The sequence below is a fragment of the Rhea americana genome, unplaced genomic scaffold, assembly GCF_003343005.1.
Source record: "Rhea americana isolate MKP2758 unplaced genomic scaffold, rheAme1 scaffold_98, whole genome shotgun sequence".
NCBI lineage: Eukaryota > Metazoa > Chordata > Aves > Rheiformes > Rheidae > Rhea > Rhea americana.
The window spans coordinates 2,574,957-2,585,456 of record NW_028187177.1 but is presented as its reverse complement, the minus strand read 5'-3'; the positions used below and the strand labels follow the sequence as shown (position 1 = coordinate 2,585,456).

Below are 10,500 nucleotides of genomic sequence, written 5' to 3'. Positions count from 1 at the left end.
AAAAAAAAAATCTCCCCAAGTAATCTTTTAAAAGGCAATATACTAAATTGAATTTCTTCCCTGTACTTGTTTCTTGCACTCTCTGACCCCAGCAGGGCAGGATGCAACAGAATAAAGCAGCTATGGAATGATATTCAGGTATTAGGGATTTCTTTCACATCTTGTCCTAAGCCTACGCGGCAGCCTCTGGAAGGGGGTCTCACAAGTTAGCTTTACTTGTTTTGACTGTGCAAAAACTTGTTCTGCCTTGTTCTCACRCATTGGCTTTGCCTGGCCCCTGTCTTCTGTCTTCAGCCTTTGCTGCTCATAGTCTGTGCAAATGATTTGCAGCCTGGGGGTCAATGAACCAATAGATTGCAACAGACTCTGCTTTTTGCATACTGTAGGAAAAAGTTACTGTGTGATGTCTCTACCTAGGGAAGTGTCTCTTTGTACTTGTGAGAACTTTCGGTCTGCAAGGTAATGAAGTGATTTCAGGGAAATCTGCCGGCACTTGAAGGACAATGAGTACATTGAAGGCCATTCATTTTTTTTCAATCTGTGTTTGGTGCAGTTAAGACATTGCTTTTTTTCTCCCCTCTTTCCTAGGAGTGGGCGTCACTATGGTCATCATCTCAACGTTTGTGTCGATCTATTACAACGTTATTATTGCTTATGCRCTCTACTACTTATTTGCCTCATTTCAAAAAGTGCTACCTTGGTCAGACTGCTTTTCCTGGGCAGATGAGTTCTGCAGCAAAACAAAAATAGGTACTGTACTTACCAAGTAGGGCTCTAATATTCCTGTTTTGAATAATTACTTTTTGTGMCATTTTCTGGGAAAATTTACAGGAGCCAGATGGCTACCAATGGTGCAAAAAATCCATTTTTTGTGGGATCAGGACTTGCCTGTTTCCTTTTCACTGGTTCCAGGTCATCATGAAATCTATAAAGAGCTGGAGCRAGGCCTCCCTGTTGGTCACTCTTTCTCCTTTAAAAATCTAAGGTTTCTCCTACTGCATACAATCCCCAGAAATATTGCCTTAYCCTTTCATCAGGCTTCAAGGCATTGCAAATACCTTCCTTATTTAAAATAAGAGGCTTTCCTCTGGTGTTCTTCCATTACCTRTTTTATTTTATTTTTTTGCCTGTCCCCACTGGCTATGGTAATCCTGAGCGCCAGTGAGGCATTGCTATTATGCTTTATTAACTCTTCAGAACTTATCTCTGTGCTAATGTTCTCGATGTTTGGCAGTACACGTGCTGCCAAATGCTTGTTATTTCACCARTGTCCATATCAGATTAATATAAGGAAAAAGGTGGAGTTGGTGAGGTAACTAGCCCAGCTGGAAGCGTGTTGCTGTACAACCTCTGTTGAGACTGTTGAAATTACAGGGACAAGATAATGGATTACATTACTTGAAGTGTTAATATAACTGTAACTTTCTGAAAAGACATTTTCATATCTAAAGCTAAGATGTGCGTAACAGGAAGTTGATGCTGTATTTAACAAAAAGCTGCTATGTTTTTATAGGCTGAACAAAATTATTTCAGCCTAAAATTCACAGGTTCTGGAGGAATGCAAGACTGAACCGAAGCRGTTGTACCAAAATAGACTTTCACTAGACTTTCTCAGTAAATGCTGATACAGTGCTCTAACTTTGGGAACAGATCATATTTATGGTATGTTCTAGCAAAAAAAAGCTGGTATCTTAATTGTAGACACATCTGCTTTTTGCAAGTATTCTTTATCTTTGCAGTAAGTAAAAGGTGGTGCTGAGCACACCGGATTCCTGATGTTTGAATTTACTGACAAAGTAACACAGTCACAGCTGCAAGTGGTAGTTCAGGTTCATTTCTAAATATTGTTACTTTAGTGGCAAAACTAAAGCTATAACTGTTTAAAGACTGTGTGCTAAAGTAGGATTGTTGGGTTGTTTGTTTGTTTGTTTTTAATCACTGCATGTTAACAGTCCGCTGCCTCTTTCTTTCAGTAAGTGACTGCAATGCAACCTTAAATGGTGAAATCATTCATGCAAACTACTCTTACATCAAAAGCAACAATCTCACATGCATCAATGACTCCATTAACTATAAACCAGTGCAATTTCCCAGTGAGCAATACTGGAAGTAAGTGCACATAAATACTTAAATTGCTAAAGTGTGTTTGTTTTGCGTTGTGGTTTTTGAATGAATCCTCCATTTTTGTCTTATCTTACCTTCCAGGAACAGTCTGGTTCCAGGGGCATGGGTATGCAAATCTGTACAGAAGGAACTTAATTTAACTGGTAAATCTGAGCCCTTAAAAAAATAAAGCTTAAATCACAGGGGAGCAAATGAGTCAACATACAGCAAACTAGAAAATAGTCCAGCTAAAGAAGCCCTCTTCTCTGGAGTCCTGCTAGGGACTACTTAGYATCTCTGTATATGATACATATTGTTTCACAAGTTACTGTGTAAAATACATTCAACCTATTCTGAATCCTGGCCTTTTCTGAAATGCAATCTCTTTAGCCACCTGATTTATATTTGCCTCATGTTCGCTGAGTTCCCGGGAGCTGACCTTCCTCCTCCTCCTCGCTGGCTTTTCTCCTACCATGAGAATTTCATGGTTAACTTGGAAGAACTTAGGTAGGCATGATGGGAGAAGCATGGCGAATGGAGAGCTGATGGACTTTAAAAGGAGCAAAACATGGGATAAAGTATTTTCAACTCCAGTGGCTCAATTCTAACTGTGCACTCATGAAAGACCGCAAAATATCTGCAGAAACCTGTGCTCTCACCTTCTAAAAGTGGCTAAAGAGAAGGAGTGTACGTTGCTGTTGCTCTCTTCTCATTGCACTGTTCTGTGCTTCCAGTAAAGTGGCTCTTCAGCGCTCGAGTGGGCTGGATGAGACTGGCCACGTTGTGTGGTACCTGGCGCTCTGCCTCCTCCTGTCCTGGATGATTGTTGGAGCTGCATTATTTAAAGGAATAAAATCTTCTGGAAAGGTAAGTCAGGAAGAGCTTAGGAGAGACTTATGGCCTGGCCTGATGCTGCCCAGCAACACTTCTAATGTTAGCTGTAATTAAGGGAAGTTAGCGCATGGCAGCATGCGGTCCTAACYTGCTACCCTCTGCTGAACGTAGTATTAGCCTTTATTATTGCTCTTTACTCATGTTTTATGTAACAGTTATGAAGCAAGTGTGCTGATTACATAGCAGATAGTTAATGCACTGGTCTCTTCATTCGAACAGGGCTGCCATGCATTTGGGGATCTTGCTGTCATGCGGGAGATTTAGGCTCGGTTCTGGCAGTCACCTGGCCTACTGTGAAGGGCACATGCCTGTGACTGCACGCACACACCCTGGGAACACCCATTAATTACTGGCACCTACAGACTGTTTGAGGTGTTTGGAAAACACAGGTCAAGCCCTGCAAAAAGAGGTGCATGTGCAGGTTCCTGCTGGGCTGTAACATCCTGTTTATACCTGAGATTTCAGGCTGCTCATAGGGACCAGGTCTGTGGGTGCTTGTTTTCAGACTCTGGCTCTGCTGAGCTCTTATTTCCAGTTGCTTGAGCATGGCTGCCTGGAACTGCCCTGGGTTTTGGTCGGCTCCTCTCCAGCCATTGGGCAGGCTGAATTTCATTCTTTCCTGCCTGATGCTCTTTTCCTGGTTTAGTTGCTCTCTTAAGTCTGTGTTGTAGCTCCATATCTTACTACTTTGCTCTCTATTGCCTTCCCTCACCCTTTCTGCCCTTTCCTTCTCATTTAGCCTGCTTTTTTTCCTGTCCTTTCTCTCACCGTGCCTTTCCATGATTCCTCTCTGCCCTTCTTCCTTTCCTCAGTCTAATATTTCTCCTCTTCTCCTTTCTCTTTGGAGCTTTTTGCTCTTCATCTCAGCACTTCAGGGTGGAGTATCTGTGCTTTCCTAGTCACAGCTGTTCTGCCRCATGGTTCCTCTTACCCTCACATTCTTTGAGTTCCTGGGAAATGGCTCTTCCTGTTGTCACTCCTTTTCTGGCAYGAAGGCAGAACTCTTCCAGAAGCAAGGTAAGACTTGGGTAAGGCTTGGTTGTGACCAGCAATACTGGCTYAATTATCTGTCTGTGTAACACTGAAACTGAGAATCCACAAAGAATATTTTTGAAAACATCCTGCGTGATAATAGCGCTACAGAGCTCTGTTTCTGGCCTGGATCATACTGTACTAGAAGTTATATAGACAAAAAACAGCAAAACAATGTGTGTCTGAGTTTAAAGTCGTTTTTCCTAGAGAAGAAAGCTTCCAGCATGGCTTTATGCAGTTGCATCAGGAGATAACTCCATCCTAATCACCTGACTTTGGCTTTAAGCTCTCATTTGCCAGAAACTGTCTAGCAAGAGACCTCTGAGATAGCCGAGTCCATTCATTGCTGTGACAGTAAATCACGTCAGAAGGCACATTCAGAAATGGAGCACTACCTTGAAAGTGGTCAGGTGGCTTGGGCCCTCTGCTTCTGATGGAATGCAGTTCCAGAACTGGCTAATCCACATGATTAGTACTTGACATACATATTTACCTCCAGTCTCACTTCCTTGATCAGCCATACTTTTCACTTGAATCCAGCAGCTTTCAGTCTAAATCCTGGTCATCTCTCAGGCCTGAGAGGATGCGTGTTCCCTCAGTTCTCATGTGTGTCCCTGCTCTTCTTTCTACAGGTTGTCTACTTCACAGCGCTCTTYCCGTATATCATCCTGCTCATCTTGCTGGTGCGAGGTGCCACCCTGGAAGGTGCTCTGGATGGCATTGAATATTATATTGGGAAACAGTCCAACATTACCAAGYTGATGGAAGCAGAGGTGAGGTGCTCTCAGCTCCAGAAGGGTGATGCAATTCTGTGGTTATACTGGCTTGCTGTCTACAAAAGCCACCATATACCTCCTTATCTTAAAGAGGAGCAGCTGCTTTCTGCCCCCCCCCCCCTTTTTTTTAACCCTGTCGGATGCCTCTGTTTGTTGCCATGGGATATGCATCCACAGCTGGRTTTTCTAGCAACTCCCAGCTCTAAAAAGTCCAAGCCCTCATCTAGCTAATCTTAATCTAGAAAATTTTACCATCAGGTAGTGACAGTTTCCATGGCATTGCCTCCAGAACAACTCTCTGGACACTTGTTAGAGTTTCATCCAGTGATAAACACATAACCAGGCCTGCTGAGAAAGTTCTTGCTGCGAGATAAAGCATTGCTTGCATATCAGGTCCACCTGGTTGGGTAACTAATAGCTTCAAGGGATTTTCAGACTCAGAGGTCCTGTCAATCTTCTGATAAAGTCAGGCCATGTCTTGCCCAGTAAATCAGCTCAGAAAGGAAGGCAGACAGGGAAGGGCACTTCGGTGCTTTGTGCAAGGGAAGAAGGAGCCTAGCCTACATTTTTGTTTAGGTTTATGCCAACATCAGTTCTGTCTGATGAAAAGCAAAGATTCAGTGCATCTGATCTGGTTTATGTGAGGATTTGCCATTAATTGAAGGGTTGTTATAGGGGCAGAGTTAATCTGAGTCTCACCGAAGTGTCTGGGTCTTCAGGGTCATGGTGTGGGGAATAYGAGTGGGAGACCGCACACAAGTTCTTGTTTCTGCAACTCTGTGCTGGTTTTCCTTATACATTTGGCTCTGTGACAAGATTCGTATCTTGACAACCCACATATGTGAATGAATAAAATCTTTCTTTCAAGGTTATCTCAATAAAGCTTAGATATTTGGCAAYAGACACAGGATGTTTCTATGACCTTCCTTAGATCACAGAAGGTAGTCTTTGTGTTAGGGACAGGAGGGTCACCAGCACGGTATATCTTACTGACTCTAAAACTCTCATGAAATAAAATTTGATGTAAAGGCTAAATCTAGAGAAGCCCTGCAGCTTCCATAGAGGGACTTGAATATTTATGATTTTTCCTTTAATTAATAAAATATCTTCCTTGTTCTAATCRCTGGTAGGTTTGGAAAGATGCAGCYACCCAGATATTCTACTCCTTGTCAGTGGCGTGGGGTGGACTTGTCGCTTTGTCCTCGTACAATAAATTCCACAACAACTGCTACTCGGATGCCATTATAGTCTGTGTAACGAACTGCCTCACCAGCGTATTTGCTGGGTTTGCAATATTCTCTATCTTGGGACATATGGCGTTTGTGTCGGAGAGACCCGTCTCAGAAGTTGTAGACTCAGGTAGGCTGATCGTTGCACCATCAGTACCTGGACTTATTTTGACTAAAGCCTGACAATAACCTCTTTCGTTCTGCTGCATTGCAGGGTTTGATCTGGCATTCGTTGCCTACCCAGAGGCTCTCTCCAAGTTACCAGTTGCTCCTCTTTGGTCCTTTTTATTTTTCTTTATGCTTCTGCTCTTGGGCCTTGACTCACAGTTTGCCACCATAGGTGAGTGGGGGCTTTAAGTAACCCGTTGCTTTTCAATTGCAAGTTACATTTCTTAGTTCTGCCTCTGTTCAAAACGCACACTTGTTCTCTTGCAGAAACACTTACAACCACCATACAAGATATATACCCTAAAGTAATGAAAAAGTTGAGAATCCCTGTAACCCTGGGTGTGTGCATATTGCTCTTCTTTCTTGGTCTTATCTGTGTCACTCAGGTACGACATTAAACTATTCTTGGTATCGAGTTTAATTGTGCTTCAAATGATAAGTTAGTTTGCTCAGGTTAAAATATCCTTTCCTGGTGTGACATGAACTTTCCTGCATGTATTTGAGAGAATCTTGAATTCTATCAATACATCTGGACGTGCAAATAAGAAATTACCACCGGAAAGGTTTGGAGAATCTAAGGTTTTCTGTGATTGTTTTAATATATTTAACATATTAAATTTACTTATAAATATTGTGCTAAGACATATTTTTAAATGGAAGGCCTATAAACATACCATCAACATGGCTTTGCCACTCAGTTCGGGAGACTATTTGTGTAATATCAAGCATATCTCTCTATATATAAAAATATTTTTATATATATATATATATATATATAGAGAGAGAGAGAGAGAGAGAGAGTCTGCAACGCTCTTGGAGCTGTTACTAGATGTTGATAGAATCTTGTGTTCAGAACCACTTACCAAAGAGCGCCACTTCCAAGAAATAGCCTATTTAAGTCATAAAGAGCTATTAGATCAAAAACATCTGTAGATAGTTTGGCTACTCCTTCTGAAATAGATCTATATTAGGAATTTTTAGTACAGCATGTACACTTTCTAGAGGCAATTGCTTTTAAGAGTGTGAAGATTCATCCTAACGGCTATATCTAGGAATGCAGATTTATATGTGTAATTACACTGAGCATGTAAAGAAGATAGCCCTGGTGAATAGGTGGTTGTATAGTTAAGCAAAGCACATAAGAAGCAAAATATGCTGACAAGGAAACTTGCAAAGGACTTAGTTCATAAGAGTGTGAGATGGCACAAAGCTTGTTCGGTATTTCTGTTATCGCAGACTGGTATTTAAAGCAGTGTTTAACCTACACAGGAAACTTGAGAGAGTAACAGCCTACTAGAGCTAATTACCGGTACAGCTTTTTCTGTAGATCCTTATTAAAGCTGATRCTTTAATACTGTAAGTTACAGATCTGACTCTTGCTATCAGCTGTTTATATATATTTTGCATGTACATATATCTAGTTRATCTACAGAGCTGCAGTATTTCATCAGATGYGTTCTTCAACTTTACATRGAGATATTTGAATGAAATAATGTTCACCAATCTGTACTTCACCCAGGCAGTCAGGAAGTTTAAAAACTTACTGATAATTATTTAAATTGGCTTAAACACAGCTTAATCTATTTGYATAAGAAGTTACTAGGACTGGTTATCTCTTTACCTATTTGTTCTCTGTTCTACAGGCAGGAATTTACTGGGTTAACTTAATAGATCATTTCTGTGCTGGATGGGGAATCCTTATTGCAGCTGTCCTGGAAATAATGGGCATCGTCTACATTTATGGTAAATTATGTAAACTGAAAAACCCTGACCTGACAATACAGACAATTCTAGGCATATTGTATATTAAACACTAATTCTGGCAATAAAATGCATACAACATCTTAACCATAAAGCCAGTTATTGCAGAACTGGGGARGTTGACCTTGACCACTCTGTCCCTTTCCTTCCCCTGCTTTAGAGCAGCTGCACTGGCGTGATAAATGCCTATTTTACAGTATATTGTATGACTGTCTGCCTTTCAACAGGAGGAAACAGATTTATTGAAGACATTGAAATGATGATTGGCAAGAAGAACTGTTTCTTCTGGTTGTGGTGGAGGATGTGCTGGTTTTTTATTACTCCTGTGCTCTTAACTGTGAGTGTAAATGGCTGAATTGCGTTAGCATCACACAACTTACTTGATAATGAACAGGCTTCCACGTAAAGATTTAGGGCTGAATTTCCAGGCCTCGCATGTAAAGACGAGATGTGGCTGAGCCAATGGAGCAATCTGCAGGCTCTCTCTTTCCAATATGTGCTGCTCTGCCTTGGGCCTTCTCCAGGGGAGGTCAGGCCTTCAGAGCAGTTACTAACGAGCTGGGCCTACAGTCTGTGGAGTAATGTGCAGCAGTCGGACTAGCAGCTGGCATCTCTTCAATTAAGATTGAAAAAAAAAATGTTGAAAATCTAGAATTTCCCATTGGAGAGAAGTCCCATTTTCTGGATGGATGGATCCTTGGCATGARTTTGCTGCTTGGATGTCCAGCAGTTCTCCTGTCTCACTGAGCTCCTCCTTTGTCCTGTCATGTTCTTCCCAGTTTCTAGGAGGGGAAAAAAAGACACAAGCAAAATGCCCCAAGCCCAGGAGCAGTGGCAAGTTCTAGCTACAACGCTATCTTTAATCTCTCCAGAGTGTAATTTAGGAAATGCTTCTTATAAATACCTTACATCTGCAAGAATGTTTGTCAATACTTCTCCTATAAACGTAGGACTAAAACAAAAGGAGAAAGGTACTAATCCTATTCAGCAAAGCATGTACTCTCCAAGACAAGAACTGAATAGAATCCAGAAGTCTATTTCTGTTTAAACATTAAGGTGTAATTAAAGTGGTGGGCTGCATAGCAGTGTTGTCTTTCAGTTCTGTCCTTCAGTCCTACTGCTAGGTCATGGTTTGAATACAAAATTCCTGCATAACAAATCTATTTGGAAAGCAAGAGGGAGCTGTGCAGACTTTGCAGCCAGTCCTATAGTAAATAAGTTGGAAACAGTGTTCAATACAAGTTCAGGTCACCTAGAACTCAGCCTTTTTTCCCCTCAATTTTTTCCCCCTCTCTCTGTCTGTCTCTCTTTTTTTTCTTTTAAATAGGCAATTTTGGTCTGGTCTCTGGTCACATTTTCGACTCCCACTTATGGCTCCATCCTGTATCCAACATGGGGAACTGCTGTTGGCTGGTGTATGATTATCTTCTGTGTCATCTGGATTCCCATTGTCGCTATCGTAAAGATAGTTAGAGCTGAAGGAAACCTGTGTCAGGTGAGGGCACAAAAAGCAGCTGTCATAGACTCAAATCTTGCTCTCCTTGGCATGATCAAGAAAGTTTGTGCTCTCYTCTCAAGAGCATGTTCCATACCTGGGAATCTTCGTTAACTGGAGTTTTAGACCAGAACACATCTCTGGTAGTTGCACCAAAGGCAAATTTGCCCTGCTGTGTTCCGATACGAAGATAAAGTCTGATTCCCAGGGAGTACACCCACACATTCAGTAGTGATTTTCCTGGTTTCTGTTACTATTCCAGCTGCTTTGAATTCTCCACAGAACTTAAATCATTTTCTCAGTTTTGCCTCCCTTTCCTCACTGAAATCAGCAAGTCCAAGATCCAAGGTGTATCTTTCTTGCCAGGCTTTGCCCAAGAGTCCTGTTGGTCACAGCTCTCCTCACTTTGATCTCTGTGCCTAGAGTCCTCTAAAACCAAGGACTTTTGAAACGTTTAAAAATGAACAAAAAGTAGTTTGTTTGCTATTTGTTGAGTTGCAGCCCATAATAAGTGTCACACCTTAATGGAAAAGTGTGCAGGGCTAAGACAAGACATTAAATGCTGCTTTTATTCTCGCTTTCCAGCGTGTTACGAGCTGCTGCAGACCAGCTGCAAACTGGGGTCCCTACTTGGAATGTCATCGAGGAGAAAGATACAGCCACATTGTAGATCCCAAAACGGAAAAAGAACATGAGATCCCTACTGTGTCTGGCTTCGTGTACAAACGAGAATGAGATGCCTGTTTGGATGAGAAACCTTTTTAACATAAATGTAATTTTTTTGGACTATTAGAAGGTGACAATGCAAAATCGAAAAACAAACAAAATCCCCAATCAACCCTCAGCCCTCAAACCTATCCTGCAGAAGAAAGCAAGCCGTATTATTTTTAGTGCCGTGTGTTTGGGGAGCCACAAATCATAAATTAGACACTGAGGTCTCCCCAGATATTTAGGTTAAGAGGGCAAGAAAATGGATTCCACTCTCCCCAAGCTGATGGACTGGGCATTCTCAACCCAGTCCAACCAGTATCCAGCTGGACTG

General features: G+C 41.6%; 1 protein-coding gene across 1 annotated transcript in view; it reads left to right on the top strand.

Annotated features, from left to right (window-relative positions):
• The window catches only part of SLC6A14 (solute carrier family 6 member 14), a 14,738-nt gene extending 4,474 nt beyond the window's left edge, over positions 1–10,264 (top strand). Inside the window, exons 4-14 of the mRNA XM_085325587.1 lie at positions 589–750; positions 1,974–2,109; positions 2,838–2,970; positions 4,662–4,802; positions 5,936–6,164; positions 6,249–6,374; positions 6,470–6,588; positions 7,846–7,945; positions 8,191–8,300; positions 9,291–9,458; positions 10,044–10,264. Of these exons, the coding sequence (XP_085181713.1) occupies positions 589–750; positions 1,974–2,109; positions 2,838–2,970; positions 4,662–4,802; positions 5,936–6,164; positions 6,249–6,374; positions 6,470–6,588; positions 7,846–7,945; positions 8,191–8,300; positions 9,291–9,458; positions 10,044–10,193 (1,574 nt within the window). The 3' untranslated portion in view covers positions 10,194–10,264. The remainder of the gene's footprint in view (positions 1–588; positions 751–1,973; positions 2,110–2,837; positions 2,971–4,661; positions 4,803–5,935; positions 6,165–6,248; positions 6,375–6,469; positions 6,589–7,845; positions 7,946–8,190; positions 8,301–9,290; positions 9,459–10,043) is intronic.
• Positions 10,265–10,500: the final 236 nt, after the last annotated feature.